At 43.7% G+C, this 17,394-nt stretch overlaps 1 protein-coding gene across 1 annotated transcript; it reads right to left on the reverse strand.

The window, feature by feature from the left end:
* Positions 1-787: 787 nt before the first annotated feature.
* On the reverse strand, positions 788-17,058 carry ACBD3 (acyl-CoA binding domain containing 3). The gene is made up of 8 exons (XM_083831219.1): positions 16,734-17,058; positions 10,446-10,587; positions 9,265-9,405; positions 8,394-8,552; positions 7,021-7,195; positions 4,943-5,135; positions 3,927-4,211; positions 788-2,862 (listed from the first exon to the last, which is right to left on the reverse strand). Exons 1-8 carry the CDS (start codon positions 16,996-16,998, stop codon positions 2,651-2,653), a joined length of 1,572 nt encoding a protein of 523 aa, XP_083687345.1. The 5' UTR covers positions 16,999-17,058; the 3' UTR covers positions 788-2,650.
* Between the last annotated feature and the right edge of the window lie 336 nt (positions 17,059-17,394).

Raw genomic sequence — 17,394 nt, forward strand, 5'->3', positions numbered from 1 at the left:
GATGAGGCCCATAGGACCTGAAACACTGAACTTGTAAGAAACCCTCTCCTGGCCTCAGCTCCAAGGTAAAACACTTCTTAGTAGTAGATAGCAGCACAGCACAGGGTGATTTGGGCCAACCTTATCGTAACTTGGCTTTATGGACTGAGGAGGAGAACCAAGATGATGCACAGTGATACCTGTCTCCTGCTCTTTGGGCCAAGAGCCATGCCAGGAGCCCACAGCTCAACCTCAGGCACCCATTACTGCAGCACCCAGATCTTGTACAAACCAGCACTAACTAGCAGGTCCCATTGAAAATATGCAAACAAAGTTATGTGAGTGATGCAGCTGCTGCCAGGAGTACTTGGCTGAGTAACTTAGAGCCAGTTCACTGCTGCTGGATCTTCAGGCTCTTCAGGACCACGTAGCCAGCTCACATTGCTGCTTGAAGCTGGGCTTGGCTCATTAAACCTCAGGGGCAAAGGCAGGCACGTTTCTCCCAGGCAGAAAACAACTCACGGCTTTTGGCTGCCTGCATCCAACCTTTTCTGACACGGAAGATTGCTTTCAAAGCCAAGTGATTATGCTGTTCAAGCTGGGCTCTTCCAGTATGGATGATGCCATCTACCAAACAAGCTCGAAACATTTCTTGTAGAGAGCTTCTGGCCCAACTGATTAGGCTGCTAAAACCAGTGTTAGCATGGAACTGACTTTAAAATTGAAAGGGAAGATGACAAGCTTATGGCTATTCAGCTAAAATGCATAGCAATGCCAAGGTTCCCAAATTAATAAGAAGCCAACAGTATTACAGATAAATGTATTTTAATTAGGATTAAATACTATCTCAGGGTATCTTGAAATTGCACTTGTACTGCACTAATCAACAGCCAGAGGCAATAAAAAAGTCTGAAAAAACGTAAAAGTTTAACATCGAGACATGACAGTAAGTGCTGCCATTTAAAGCAACAAACACCACTTCCAAGAACAGATATTCTTAGAGGAAAATGTCATAACAGTTTTGTATGGACAAAAATCTAAATTGAAGACTAGAAGAAATATATTAGTGCCTGCCTTTTTAAAAGTTTTTTTTTTTTACATTAAATACAGTTTTTCTTTAAAAGCAAGGTACTAAATTCATGGTTTATATACTGTATGTACACAAGAGCAGAACATTGTACAGTGTTTTTGGATAAAGCAGCACTAACTAGCTAAAAGCTGGTATGGTGTTGCAGAACCAAATGCAAGATGACAAATTAAGCACTCTAGGAGAAGTATCTCCATGGTTGGTGTGAGTAAAGTAAAGTATCATGTATGTACAAACTGATCATTCAGACAAATCCCCCAAACTCAACATCATTTGCTGTGGAATTGTACATGCTACAGCTAATCAATGGAAATCTTACTGCAAAAACTGATCTGACAGACCCAAAGTAACCAATTCCTTTCAGTAACAAAGTGCATTACCCATGCAGAGCGCACTTCCACAAGTCATCATTGTAACGCATGACCCCCTGGGTGCAAGGCTCCAAGGAGAGTGTTTACTGCATCCTCAAGTCAAGTAGCCACCTGCATTGTTCAGCTACACAAAATCTGAAATGCCCCAACCGAACCATACAAGCCATATGAACTTGAGATTAAAGATACACTATTAAATATTTATGTGCATTCTGGCTTTCTGCAGTTACAGATCAAAGCAGAAAGTTTGCACACAAGTACCACCAGTTCAGATTAAAAGGGACTGGCAGTGATTTCCATAATTAGTGCACGTTAATTCCTACACTTCAGTAAAGCAACGTTACTGTTCTTCAGATGCACGACATGCTTCTTTCTGGCTTTAGAAAAAAACAGACAAACCAGGAAGTTGTGCAGATTTTTTTTTTTTTAAACCTACCCCGTTAAAAACCCAAACTTAGAAATTGTTTGCACCCTGGATCAAGGTCAGTTGCCTCCAGAAATGACTTTTGTTCTAGGATTAGCAGCAGGGCAGAGATTAAGGTTCTACTTGTTACCTATGTTCTCAATTGTGTTTCAGTTTATGTCTTCAGAAGAGGTTACTTGCTGTACTTCCATGATGCTGTTCATCCTTGCCTAAACTACTACACTAGTTTAAGGAACTGAACGTTTCTTCTTTGATGAGGACAGAATTGAGACAACTTGTTTCTAAACTGCATCAACTTAAATTTTCAAGTTTTAATGGTGTAAAAATCTGACATTCGATTACAGTTAAGAGAAACTCGCTACACAGCAAACTGCATCCAAATCTACCAGCTATTGATGGGACCTTTAAATTAACTGTTAACAAGGTATTCAAAGCATACAGACCTGGAAACATCAGATCACTCAGCCAGTGAACCAGCAACTTCCTTCCCCCTTTTTACATGAGGCTTGAACAAATGCAGCTGATGTGACCTTAAGCACTGGATCCAATGATTTCCATTGGTTAACTTCAATACCCAAAATGGCTGGGGAGATCCTGTGTTAAGCCCAATGCAATATGCATTAGTGTCATGGAGCAGGAAGATCCCAGTGTCTGCTTGGGCAAGTTCACACAAACCATACAGATACAGACAGGGTAAAACACAGACTCAAAAGGATCCATTATGCTTGAAGAAAATTCCAAATAAAATGACATCTTCTGCACAGCCCAGCCTCAAATACAGCCACACCTTTATCTAGTATAATAAACTCTGTAGTAAACTGTTTTTGACCGCCATAGAGAGTAGGAGTTGTCAAATTTAAGGAGATAAACTCCTCTCCCTGGGTACTGGTGGCTGCCAGCATACACTTCTTCATGACAGTCTCGTCTGTACACAGGCACTATTTCATCTAGCTGAGGCTTGTTGGCATTCTTTTTGGCTTTTTCTTCACTGCTAGTATTTTCTGTAAGAAGAAAAAAAAAAGCAACGGTTAACAAGGATGACTACTTTAGAAATAGGAGTCAGATCTTAGTTTTGCAGCAGACAAGACACTACTTTGTTAGTTTAGAAATCTGATGGGCTGAGGTTCATACCAAGGCTGCGGCTAAAGCATTCAAAGGGAAGAGGAACAGTACGCATAGGTTTGTGTGTTATGCTCCTTCATTGAAAAAGCATCAATTACTACCTCTTCAAGAAAACAATCATCAGTTTACCATTGCAATACTGCACTGGATGAAAGGCAAGTTTGACTCTGGTTCAATATAGACATTGCTTTAATCACAAGATTTACACTTTGATATAAAAACCTTCTACATGTATCTCCAACACAGCTGTGTCAGCTTGTAAAGATGTCAAGCTCTAGTTTTAAGATATTACCCCCACGTTGACTGACTGCTACTGACCTTCTGACACACTTGCTACTGATTATTTAGCAGTAATGTCCAAAAAGCTTCTGCTTCCTATGTCAGAGCAGTTCCTTCTAAGCAAGTTGCACAATGTTTTTTGCATGACGGTTTCAAAACATTGTCTTTTTTTCTGATGGCATACCAGGCTCCCCTGTAGGTAAAGGCTAAGACCTGGGTCTTGGACAATATAAGGAACTGCTCTTCTAAGCTATTCTGAAGCCTCAAGGAAGTTTCCTCCTTAGAAAGAGCTCATGAACAGAGGGGCAGGACTTTTCTTAAGGTTTCAATGTGCAGATCTGCTATGCTGTACTATAGCATGGGTTTCAATCTAGCCTACTCGATAGCTGAATTGGACAAGAGGGCACACTAAGTTACAAGTAATACATAAGAGAAGGATTTCCCTCACCCTCAACTATTTTAACCTATCATTGATCAAATGCAGCATCTGATGTTACTGTCAGAATTTTACTTTCTATTTAAAATTGCACACAAGATGCCAGCTAGATGGAAGCCACGCACTGTAGACACTGGGGATCTAGGAAATGGCATAAGACGGTCAGCGGGGTTTTCCTGCATCACAAGTTCTACAAGACTTGAATTTAGTATAAATAAGCGTGCTTACCTTCCTCTTCATCCTCATCATCACTGGATTCACTGACATGCACACTGACTGCAGTATTAGGGGAGTCTGTCCATTCAAAATACACCCCAAAACCAATATCATAATTGTCTGTAGCAAACTCCCAAAAGAGGTAAGACCCCTCTTCGTGAGTTGGTACTCTAACTGTAACCACTTCTCCTCGGCCCACTGTGATCACAGAGTCTGCATCCTGACGGATTTTTTCTTTGAAGTCTTTTATCTGGGGTCGTGTCCACATGGATGGAGCAGCTATCACTGGAACAGAATCTAGACAGGGGAAAGATATCCCAGTTAAGCTTTGTTTCAGTAACGTATGTAGCATGCTGAAGTCTGCTTTAGGTGCACTTGAGGACCATCAGAGCTGCTTCTGTTCAGACAGGGACTGCACTAGTACGGGTTTCTTACTGAGATCCAAGCAGGTCTTGAAGACTGCTGATTGTGGATGAATGTAAAGAGGACAACACCCAGAAATACCAGTGATGGAAGATCTGCTGGGAGGCTACTATTCCTGCTCTACTTCCGCAGCTTCCTAGAAGCAGCTGGAGGAAGGTGGGAGATGCAAGGGGACTGCAGCCTGAATTGCACACAGAACAAGGCTAAACCACAGGAAGGGCAGTAGTAACAGAGAATAAGACAACTTTCTTTGAATCCCCAAGACTAAATAAATGCTCAGTTTTGACATTTGAATACACTTTTGCACAAAACAGCTTTCTGCTAGAACTCATGCAATAAAACAGACTAAGTCAAGAGTGAAAGAAGATTCTGTATCCCATCCACTTTGCTGGAAATGCTTTTGCTGCTTCCTCTGTCCTCCCCCAAAACATCCTCTGCCTGTGCAGTGTTCTCCCTTGAGAAAAACTAGACCCAGAAATCAAACCTAGCCCTTGCATAGCTCAATGAAGCCAAGCAAAGAGCCACAGTAATCATACCTAAGACATCTAAATCCTAATGAGGGCTTTTGTGATTTATCTTTTATTAAGTGATGTAGCTAATCCTACCTTTTGGTCCATTCTCCAGTGCTTCCTCCAAAGCCTCTGGATCCAGCTCTTTTTCAGGGCTGTCTGCATGCGTACTGGCTTGCCCGTTAATGGATGGGATATCCCCTTGGGCAGGTGTATTCACCTTTGATGCAGTGGTCAGAGGTGTCCCTGCTGCTGCCACGACTGCCTCCTGCTGTTTTTGTAAGGCTGCCTAAAATGAAAGAAATTAAGTGAAGAAAAAACAAACAACAACAACAAAAAGCCTCCCTTTTGCAGTAGAAGATATAAATGGAGTCACCAAATGTCCTTTCCTCCCCAGTAGGAAGCTTGACACGAAACACCAGAAACAGCACACATTAACCAGTGAGAATTTCATGTACTTACTATCAGGGAAGTCCATATCACCTAGTGATAGTCAAATATTAGTTAGATTCCAGATTTTAGCAATCATACAGATTCTGTCCAGGTTCACTACCAAAGCTCCATTTCAACGGAAAGTGGTGAGGAACTTTTTATAAGGTACTGTATACAGCCTTTGTGAAATTAATCGTATCAGAAGATCAACCAGAAGCAATCGTGACACAACAGTACTTTTAAACTGCATTAAGTTCCAAGGTGACTGAGGTAACAGGCATCCAAAAGGAAAGTACTCGTCAAAAGTGTTACGTAGGCTACCTGAGTCTTCAGGAACATTTAAGCAGGATTAGATAATCTTAGCTCCGTTATTGCTTCGTTTTCATTTTTTCCTCCAGCAGTGATGTCCAAGTATTGATTTGAAAGATGAACTTCATTGCCTGGCAGATATATTATTTTGTAAGCCACTACAAAGGAAAGACTGTTTTGCCCTGGATCTCAGTGGGCATTAGTCTTCTCTGTGTTGAAAACAGGCAGCCATAATTGCAAGGAAGAATGCTGGCAAGGAAAGTTTTCTTCAAGGAAAATTGGCAGCATCTCTTCAGACACCTCAGTCTCAAGGGAGCGGTATCAATTACAGAAGGCATCGAGAACAAGACTGATGAGACCGTAGCTTTCACTTACCACTACGGTACCAATGCTTTGGTGTCAAGGTGGCATTAAGCCTGAAGAGCAACTATAAAAGGGCAGAAAGCCCCTGACTTTCCTGTACCACTTCGGTTCTGCTCCTTCCGTGAACAGCTCTTAGCTGAGAGCATTGGACTCTTCAAAATACAAATGTCTTCACAGGAAATTAGCCACTGGATTTTACCTTCAGCTCAAGGATAACAGATCTCAAGCTGGCAGATACAGGTTATTTAAGATTCAGATCCTGCCCATCGAGGTCAGACATGCTGGAGTCTGAAGCCTGTTTTACATCTGTTTAAGACACTTACCCTGAACTTTCAAAACAAGCTTCAGAGAACACAGCACGTTTTCCAGAGATGCAACATTCCTCCAAACAGAGGAGTAGCCTTTGAAGCCCACACACAAAGTCTTTGTGCAGAAGCAAGGTCCTTCTCCCACCCACTGCTACCAGAAACATGGTCTCCTTCCACCCAGACCACAAGCAGGCTATTGCAGGCAACCAAACAACTTCTTAGACACTTATGTCAGACAAGATGCAAGAGGGGAGAGAAGTCAGTACTGCTGTAAGCGGATACTGCTATAAGTTGACAAAAAGGAACAATCTCAAACCCAGTAGTGGTGTGACTGTGCTACGTGCGTGTTCGACTAGAAACATTGCCAACCAAAGCCTGCTGCTCTGCAGGTCCTCAGGTGTGATACATATATCGAGAAGCACTTGAACAGGGTTGTTCATACTCACTGCACTGGTGCGTACCCCCATATAACTGGCCATAAAATAGATGCTGCAGCAAAGCACTTAACATTTTGTTTCCAGGAATTGCATCAAAGTGGTTAATAGATGCTGCTTAGAATTTTCTTAACTAATGGCTGCTTCAGAAAACTACTTGAAAAGACAGAGAGGCTTTGGTGTTTGGAACTGAAGCAGCATTAGTCACTAGAACACTCTTTCTCCTCCTTCTAGCAATTAGCTTTTCAAGGAGATAAAAGTAGGCAAGTTAACATCTCCCAAAGAGATTATAACACAAAATCCAAGTTTCTCAGCTGGTCTGTCATACCTGTTGCTGTGCAAGCTGGACTTGATACAACTGTTGCATGTATTGTTGATAATGCTGTTCTTGAAGCTGTCGAATTAGGATCTGCTGCTGTTCATAGTTGCCCGGATACTGCTGGGCTGCGTACTGCTGGAACTGCATGGCGGTCTGGGAGTTCAGTGCTGCCATGATCTGTTGCCTACATTAGTGGGAAGAGAGCATGAAGATTACAAACAGCTGAGGTCATTGGGAAATTCCTGTACTTAGGTTATTTAAGTGACATCTAATTCAATTTCTGCAAAAAAAAATGAAACAAATCTACATAATACAGCAGAGCCCAGAGGTATATGCAAACGTGAGTTTTGTCTAAAAATATGCTGAGAATATAAGACCGAGCAACAGTTTCTACCTAATATTTTGACAACATCAAGTGTTAAAAAAAAATCAAGAGCTCTTAGAGAATTCTCTATCTATAGTCCAATATATAGTCCAATAATATATAATATATAATAGTATTATATATATATAATGTATATAATAATATATAGTCCAATAAAGAGGTAGTGCTAGAAAAACATATTACTAAATTTCTCAAACAACCAACAAATTTCTCAAAAAAACACATCTTCTTCCTCCAGAAAACATGCAGAAACCATCCTAGTAGCCCTTCTACAAACAGTAGTAAGAACAGGCCCACTGTGGTACTGCATGTCAATATTTTTTGTTAAATCTAAAAACACTTCATATTACCACCTTAATTTCCCAAGACACTGTGCAACCATATGAAAGCATGACTGACCGTGGCCTAATTCACAAACAGAAAAAAGCTGCCAAATAGGGCATCTGCATCTCCAACAAACTGAACTGCTGAAACTTCAGGAGAAACACATGGGTTCATCAAGCACAGGCTCAGTTTTCCTCCCCTCTCCAAAAGAGGGGCAGAAATTGTATAGTAAGAACTACCACCTAGACCCAGGATTCATTTTTTCCTCACGTGTTACATTCATCAATGACCAGATATTGATACTTCAGAGGAAGATAAAAGTATCATGCAAACTTAATAGTTCTTTCCTTCCTATCCTTCTTTCTTGCCCTCCTCTAACACATTTCATGAGGTGCATGCAGTCCTTGAACACACAGATCTCCAGAGATTCTCTTCAAACAAGATCTCTCTGGCAATTTTAGCTGAGAAGACTGCATACAATAACATGTTGGGATAGTTATTCTCTGCAGACTGTATCCCTCTTCACTAAGAACTGCAAGTGTCACTGCTAGACTACAGTGGTCTGGAACTTCAGGTATTCAATGCTAGCATAACTATTTAAATGGTTAGATAGAATTGTCTCAAATGTAAGACAGTTACCTTCTTTCAAGTGTCGTTTACTTCAGCTACTCACTTTTGTTGTTCCATCCGAAGCCGTTCCTCCTCTATTCTCCTTCTCTCTTCTTCTTCTCTTCTCAGTCTCTCTTCTTCCTCTCGCCTACGTTTTTCTTCTTCTTTTTGTAAACGCTCACGCTCCTCTTCTTCACGGCGCCTTCGTTCTTCTTCTTCTCTTCTGCAACATCCACTCAATAAGATATTGAAATATTTCTACAACCCTAGGATGAGCTATTTTCAGCATGCTGTAACCTGCCTTTTGCCTACCCCAAAAAAAGCTTTTCATTTGGCATCATCTCCCACTTCAACTTGACTGGAGAAGTGTCTTATTGCATACCAAAAGAAAACCTTACTGTTTGGTCTTACTGCACTACGCAGTATGACAAACGTAAATTGTGTATTTTAATTTGATATCCACTCTAAGCTATTATTATATGACCTGTAGCAAAGAACTGTAGAAAAAGCATCTGGAAGAAGTCTTCAAGGCTTCCAAGTTGTAATATATGTTCAATAATCACAGAGATACTACTATTTAATGATCACATGATTTATAAAGAATAGTACAGGACATCCTTTCTTTTAGTATGGGTTAGCAACTTGATAAGAGTTTCAAGTATCTAAAAATTTCATTTTCTATACGTTTAATATACTGACGTACCAGAGCAGATATTTTGTGAAGTGCATATTTCTTGAAGAGATCACAGCATCACCACATTTAAAAAAAATCTTATGTTCTAGTTATATTCACCTGAGAAAAAAATCATTAATTGCTGGCAACGTACAAAGACTTCGAGAGCAACTGGTTACCAACAGCCACCCAAACTTCAAGCATTTCTCTTCCCGAAGTGATTTCATCAACCTAAGCTAGATGCAGCAGTGAAAAACATTACCTTTTCTTTTCTTGTTCTTCTTTTTCTATCTTGTGTGAAGTAACATACGTTGAGAACAAGTGGCAGCACCTATTTAGGAGCTTAACAAATTCTGTCATAGCTTCTTGTTTTGACATGTTTCCAAGGGCAGCCCATTCCTTCCTGGGGGGGTAAGAGAAGGGCAGAGAAAAGATGAACAGGTGGCTCAACTCTTTGCAAGTCAGCAGTGAACTCAGAAAACACAGAAAAGGAAAAACAGTTGGGAGACCGAGGACCAAAGTTTAGTATGTGGCATTTAAGAGAATCAACAACTTTTCCCTCGAAACAGATCTTAAACCTGCAGATTTCAGTGCTCTCTTCTACCTGAACAACCATTTCAAACAGACATATCCTAGTGCTTATATGAAATCTAATACATACCATCAGCCAACCCTACTTGGAATTCTAAATAGTGTCCAAAAACTTCCAAGGCACAAGTAAACTGGAAGATGAATCTTTTATTTTCATCCTCCTTCCACTCTAGCTTGTGGAAAAAATGTGTACACTTTCCCAGATGAGCAAACACAGTAACAACCATTGATTAAAGTTCTCAACCTAATTGAATGCAACAGCTTGCTTCTTTCTAAAGAATGGCTACATCTCTTTGAGCAAAAACAGTGCACTGGGTCCAGCTCTGAGAGGCAAAGTACAACACAGGACTGCCCTTCTCCACCAGAAACAGCATCAAACAACAAGAAAACTGCAGGCAGAGACTGCCCTGACCTCACCTAAATTTACTAGACTGAATGCAACATGTATCTTATTTCAGAAATTATCCTTAGTATTAACAGGAACGTTATGGCAAATGCTGTTACCACTGGCAAAAGACTTGGACTGTTGCAGCCCTGATGTGAAATTAGGAGGAGGAAACTTGGGCCTGCACGTTAATGCAGAGCTGACAGGCTTTAAACTGCTATGAGAAACCGGACCTCAGCACAAGAGCTTCTCCCAGTGTGGCTTAAAAAAAACTCAGTAATCGCCTGATAACTCCTTTACTAAACAGTGACTCATATTTCTAAGATGTATTTGAAAAGGCTGCTCTCACATTCCACTACCATCCACCCATATTGAGGCAACCCACATACTTATTGTCGAAATTTGGTGGCATTTACTTCAGGCAGGAAAAGCAGAGTTATGATCAAGGAAGGCAACAGGCCTTTTACCTTCTATCATTCCCCAGCACATCAAAGAATCCAACTTCAGGGCAAGTGTCAGGGTTGTAAGGTCCCAGCAGAACCTGCTTGTGCAGCGCCACAAGTTTGAGTTTTTCTTCGTATGTTGGATGAAAGGCTTTGCCATCTTTTTCTGTAGAGGAAGAGAAAGTTTCACTGTTGTGATTAATTCGTTAAGCACAAGACAGCAGAGTATTTTGTATAAACAATCACAACCTCTTCTCTAAGAAAAGGAGACGAAGACAAGTCATTAAAGGTTTGACAACTGAAGTCGATTCAAGTAAAACAATTTGTCCAGAAGAAACACATCTAACTTCAGCTGCTGAAACTTAACTCTGAAGTGTTTTTATCATGCTATCTAGAGTGAATCTTAGCTAGTAAGTTATCACAAATATTTATGTTAATTAATGACCATCATACCATATGGACCTATATTGCCAAAATACCTGAAAGCTTAACTTCATTTCAAACATGTCTGCCAAGTGTATTGTAATGTGGATAGGAGGGATTTTCTACAGAAAGATGTGAGGTTAACTTTATAAATAGCTCTTCTTCCGTACTCTTCACACTGGTGAATGCAGAACAAGCAAGGTTAAAGGCAAGAAAGACTGGAGTGAGAAAAATTGTAACTATGGGAAAGTTTTCCTTGAGGCAGTTTGATTGCTGCACTTTGCCCAGGCAGCTGGAATAATTCCTCACAGTGAGAAATTTTAGAGGTGACTTAACCAGCATCAGTGCGTATAGAGAGCTCTGGCCGTAAGATACAGGCAGCATAAACCAAAACAGTATCACAGTTCCAGGGGCTCCACACCAACACCTTCCAAAGCACACCTGGTTAGATCCCATCATGCCATTTACTGGTGAGAAGAAGTTGCATTGATTTAAAACAACACTTGAATTAGTCGACTAGGACTTGCCTCAGCCCATTTAACAAACTGTCAAGACAAGTCTAAGAAACAGACACCCCTATATGCAATTACTTGGCAAAAAAAAGACCCTTTTCTTGAGCAGGAAACCCAAACGAATAAGCATCACCTCTTTTGGGAAGGACTGAAACGAGGAAGCTGTTATCGAAGGTAAACAACAGTAGCACAGTCACGTGAAACACGTAACTGCTCTGCACTCAGTCGGGAGTCACAGCACGGCTGCCACTGATTTCCAGCTCTCCTTTACCATAAAGGTCACTTCGGACCAAGCTGCCCAGAGCCCAGAACCGAACAGTTCAACTCATTCTCAGACATTCAAGCTGACACACTAAGAAACTGCTCAGCTGATGATCGTAAACAGAATCATTAACAGGAAAAGAAAAATCTCAGAACAGAAGGGGAGGGAAAACCCCTCCCCGGGGCTTGCTGAAAACACTGCTATCAGTCGGTATTTCTGAAAACTGAGAATCAGAGACAACCCCAGAGGAAAAGCGTTTGCATATCACAGCAAGATTTTTTTTTTCTTGACAAAGTTTACTATGTTACTGGACTTATTCTTACTGGATTTATTCAGCTAAAACATCACACAGAACAACTGTGCACATACCATTAGCTTTTAAGCCTGAATCAAATTAGGAAGGCGGACATTTAATCACTTCTTACCCATTCCTAGAGGTTAACTTCACTCTTTCAGAATCTAAAATTATTCGTTTTTTTCCCCGCATCACAGAATCTTTCAGCAAATATCTATTCCAGCTTCAAAAAACAGAAGGCTTTGTGCACAGAAGTGTCTATTCCTGAAAATGCACCCCCCCTCTAATCCCATCAGGTAAAGAGTGACCCAGACTCTACCCGGTGGTACCCAGTGAAACGACAAGAGACAGCAAACAAATTGAAATACAGGACATTCGACTTAAGTGTAAGAGGGGACCTTTTTCCACCCTCTTTGCTGGGCGAGTGATCAGCCACAGGCACAAGTTGCCCGCAGAGGCTGCGGAGCCTTCATTCTTGGGGATATTCAAAATCCAGACGGACACAGTCCAGAGAAGGCTGCTCTTGCCAAGTCCTGGAGGTCCCTTCCCACCCCAGCAAGCCTGTGATCCTTAAAAGATGCCAACTACCACGTCCTGCAGCTCCACCCCCGAGTATACAGCACTTTTTGCAATGAAGCCAGCAGAGGTAAGCTCTCTCCCTGGTCTCAGGTCTTACCACCCAGACACCCAAGGAGCCCGTTGGCTTTTCCTGAGTTCCAAGCGCTTTGCACTTCCATTAACCTTTATAAACAGCAGACACTTGGAAATCACACTTAGTACCCCAGGGCTACATGCTTAAAACCAAGTCAGTTCGCAAAGGGTACCGAAGTGAAGCTGTTGCTAGGCTTCTGCGAGAGGCATGCCACTCGAGGGGTCGCTGCAGCACCACTTACCTTGCACAACCTGTGTACCTGTACGGGTCTGCCAGAAACGCTGCTGCTCACTCTGCTGGACTGATGCCTAAGCCAGCTGACACAAGCATTTGTATTCACTTTTGAGCAGGGTTAAAGCAGAAAAAGAGATGATTTCCTTGGGCAGCTGAGCGCAGCACACCTGCATTTTCACAGAACTGAGAAGTCAGACCTGAAGGCCTAACAAGGGAAGGCAAAAATCTGCATTTACGAAGAACAGGAACCCAAGGGAAGAAGAACGAACAAGCTAAATAAGAGATGAAAACAGACCAAAGAAATAAAGAGGCAGGCATTCAGCAACTTGTAGATAATACAGATCAGAAGCAAACTCTCAAAGTATTTGGAGCCAGTCAAGAGAGAGTAGTCATACGCTAGCCATTTTTCAGTTGAATTCTTAGGCAGAAACCATGCTGTACAATTACCCTGAAGATTTAGAAGTGCTGCAAGTTGACCTGGACCAGAGGAGCTGAAGCCATCTGCAGAGTTAAACGTGCCAAAAAAGAGTCTTAGTGAGTGCAGATAAGCAGAAGTGCCAAATTCATTCACGTATCCATGACACTATCATTCAAGTAGGTATTACCCATGGATCTTACGCAGCTGACAGGGAACTTAGGAATATCAAACAGCTCTAAGGGACACAATAAGAAATCCGGACGATGTGCACAGGAATAGGTGGGGAGACCGGAGGGGATAGATACACTCAGCTGAATATTCCTGAATAACAGCGCATGGGAAGCCAAGGACATTCCTTACAGTACAGGTAGTTGACAGGGGCTTGAACACCACCGTTTGTATTTGCATACACCAAAAGATGAAGTCATCCCAATAACTACTAATGAAAAGCACATAATGGAGATTTATGTTGCTATATGGCACTGTGCTACTGGAATGAACTCGTATAAAACCACAAATTCAGGCTCCAGGGAGCTTAACAAATATGCTTCAGAAAATACTGCATCATGCAGTGTACTTTCCAACTTCAGATTTTTTCTTCCTGTAAGGAACACTGCACAATCTGCTGCAACTTCCACTCCAGCTCATCTACTGCACTCACCCGAAATGCTTAATTCCCACAGAAGGGCACTCAGTCCCAGGCAAACAAGGAAACAGTCTGAAGTGTCGTTTGTCACCTTGTAGCTTTTAAAAGCCAGTATCACATATGTCAATGCTATTCATTTGCAATGTTTTAATGAGCAAGACTAAAACCAAGAAACATGAGAACTGCTTACTTTGGTCTGCAGGCAGTGATTCCACCTCTTACACTTGTAATTCTTTTTTTCCTGAAGATGCTCTGCATCAACTGGAGCGTTACCAATCAATCCTTCCTATTAAATCTGATCGAAGCTTAACTTTATAAAAAAATGTAGATATATTATAGGGTTTTTCCTTTTTTTTTTTTTAGGCAAGAATCTACTTAACTAATGAACTACAACCATGCCATCAAATTAGCACACCAAAAATGAGGTCAAAATTCATTTTGAATGCTATATTGCTGAGTTGAAGATGCACTCCTGTTAGGATAAGAGGAAATAACTTGGAGTAGTCAAACAAAGTTGGAGTACTTACGGCACCAGGAGAGCTTTTACACTGCAAAGTGGCATGGTTTGTACAGTCTGCCCAGATATGCAGCACTGCAAGTCACTTCAGACAATGCATGCGCACTACAGGGACTGTCATATATTGAAGGCTGAGTAAAATGGCATTTCAATCACATGATACAGAAAATTGTAAAGCCAGGCTGATACCAGAAGAGATTTGCTGGCAGAGCTATGTGAGTTACCCCCTCCTACAGCAGGGGACAGCTAACACCTTGAACAGATCACCTGCACTGACAGTTCCCAGTTCCACAAGCAAAAGCAGCTGTCAGAGACACTCCTCTGTCTTCCTTTATCAGAGACAGACTAAAGTAGCTTTCAAGGCTCTTTAATATCCTAGCCTATTTTCAGTTGTGTTTTTCACTGTGTTTACACGCACTCCCACCCTGCCGTCTTGGCTCTGAGCAATTCTGCAATATGCCACCACAGACAAGCATTAGCAGCCATTGTAATACTTAACTCTGAAGCGTTTTGATCAAAATCAACTTTCTAGGAAGAGAGTGCATTACGAGTTACAACCAGAGAACTCAGTCTATATGCTGAAGCAGAGAAAAAGCTACTGAACTGGCGATCACCACTTACCTTTGACATCCAGCAACTTCCTTGGTATCCCCCCCGCTCAAGCTCCCCCCACCCCAACAGCCGCAGTTAACCCAGACACCAACCTCCCCGCGGGCTGCCTTTAGTCACCAGCTTGCCTCACAGTAGCTGTATGGTACGTTAATATCATACACTGAAGCACTGGTACCAAACAGCTTTAAGACGGATCAGGTTTTTCAAAGATTTCCCCACCACCACCTCCGTATCAATACGGCGTAGAAGAACGATCAGAAAACAAGCATGCAGAATTCATCCCTGTCGACACACGGCAGCCTTCAGATCCCGAGCGTGTTCCTTTCTGAAGTAAAGCAGGAATCTGTATTTGTTCCTCAGCATCCACAAGGCTGCCCACTCCCACCGCTGTTTTGACAGCGGATAAACCAAAATAATTCGGAAACAAGGCCAATTACTTTTGGAGTCATACAGATATAGAACGAGCTAGCAGAATCAGTAATCTGAGTATTATAAGCTCCTGTAGCTCATCATCACATCTATAAATAAAAACCCTCGTGTTACACCAGTTTCAGCAAAAAAAAAAGTACACGTGAAGATAGATGCGATGACTCCGCATGACTTATTCTAGCCATAAGGCCAGAGGAGCATGGTCTTCAGTTGGAAAGTCTGACAGCTTCATACAAGGCGGGAAGTTCTCTTATGAACAGAACTGCGCACTGCAAGGAGCTGCGGAGGGCTAAAGAGCAGCAATAAATTGCAGATGCGCTTTTAACAAAAGGAAGGCAACAAAGAAACTGAGACAAAATGAAACGCGCCACAATGACCTATAACCTAGAAACATGAATTCTCGCCATTCAAAAGGAGTTAAATGCAAAGGGTGAGTAGTAAGAGATGAGACGTAACAGACATACACCAGGTAAGCCCAAGCACAGCACGGAATTTCTATACTGTCGATACCGGTTTCAGCAGATTATTAAGCCGAAGACAAAATGAAATCACAGCTGACTGAGATGAGGGATTTGCTACTGCAGAACCATTTTTCTGCATCACGTTTTAAGAACAAACACTCATTAAGAAACTAAAACCCTCCCAAGCAGCTTGTTGTACAGAGCGGCAAGAGACAGAAATTACAGCGCTCCCTGCCTGATACGGGGCGGCAGCAGCTTCTGACACAGAAAACCGAGACCTTTAGGATTCAGAGATTCTTACCAAAAAAAAAAAAAATACATCTATATTAGGATTTAAATGCTTTGTGAAAGTAAATAAGAACAGGGCCAGGCCGCAGAACGCTGCTTATAGCTTCACATGCTAACAGCTATCGGGGTGTAAGTCAACCAGAGTGACGAAAAAAGACGACCGTCCTCCCAGCTTTCCACCTGCTGCTACACTCGCAGCTCTGCCGTGGGCCACCCCACACCAGACCGCCACCCGACCAGCCTTCACAAGCACAGGGTAAAACCGTCTTTACCGCGGGCACGCCGCTCCCCTCTGCCCTTCCCCAGGCAGCCAGCGCCTCTCCCCCCCAACCACCGCACAACTGCCTTCCGAGGGACGGAGCTGCGCGTGGCGAGGTGCCTCCAGCTCCCCGCGGGGACAAACCTGGGCGCTGGGCTCGCTTTTTGCGCCGTGTTTAATCCGGGCGGCACGAACCCCAGCACCTCAGCCCGGCGCCGCCCGCCCCGCGCCCCCCGGGAGCCCGCGGCTCCGCCCGGCTCCGAGCGGCCCGGGGCCGGCCCCCGCCTCCCTTCCCGGCGCCTACCCTTGAAGAAGCGCAGCGCCAGCCCGTACAGCTCCTCCAGCGCGAAGCCCCAGCGCCGCTCCGGGCTCAGCGCCGTCTCCTCCGCCGCCGCCTCCCCGCCGGCCTCCGCCTGGCCCTGGCAGCCGGGCCCCGCTCGGCTCCTCCCCGCGGCCGGGTCGCCCTGCCCCGGCCTCGCTTCGCAGGGCGGCGGCGCCTCGGCGTTGGGGCTCAGCGTGAGCCCGTCCACGGACACCTCCAGGCGGCCCGAGCCCAGCGCCGCCGCCATCCTCCGGCTCCGCTGCGGCGGCCACGTCCCGACTTCCCGTCCCCTCCGACCCGGATCTTCCGGGCCCGCCCCGCCCGCCGCCAGCGGCCGCCCCCCCGCGGCACCTGAGGGGAAGGAGGGAGGCGGGCGGCCGTGGCTGCCGTCAGCCGCCCGCCCCCGTGGCCGTGGGGCGCTGCTCACAGTAACCCTGCTACCTAGCCCCGTGCTGCACCAGGGGACAGCCCCGCGCCTCTGTCCCCAGTGCCAGCAGCCCTCGTTACAGCGCTTCGCGGAAGCCTTGGTCACGTTTCTCACCGAAACACAGAAGGCACTCGCTGTCCGTGCCCTGTGTTGAATGGAAACACCGCGGGGAGAACCAAACACGAGAGAAAAGCAAACGACTCCGCTTCCTCCCGA

Source organism: Anser anser, assembly GCF_964211835.1.
Source record: "Anser anser genome assembly, chromosome: 3".
In the NCBI taxonomy this organism is placed as follows: domain Eukaryota; kingdom Metazoa; phylum Chordata; class Aves; order Anseriformes; family Anatidae; genus Anser; species Anser anser.

Excerpts from the sequence above, each read along its gene's own strand:
- ACBD3 (XM_083831219.1), bottom strand. The coding sequence starts at position 16,998 with ATGGCGGCGGCGCTGGGCTCGGGCCGCCTGGAGGTGTCCGTGGACGGG. Across the intron at positions 9,406-10,445 it reads GTGCTGGGGAATGATAGAAG|GAAGGAATGGGCTGCCCTTG; the intron begins GTAAAAGGCCTG and ends TTACCCCCCCAG. Across the intron at positions 5,136-7,020 it reads TCCAGCTTGCACAGCAACAG|GCAGCCTTACAAAAACAGCA; the intron begins GTATGACAGACC and ends CTTTCATTTTAG.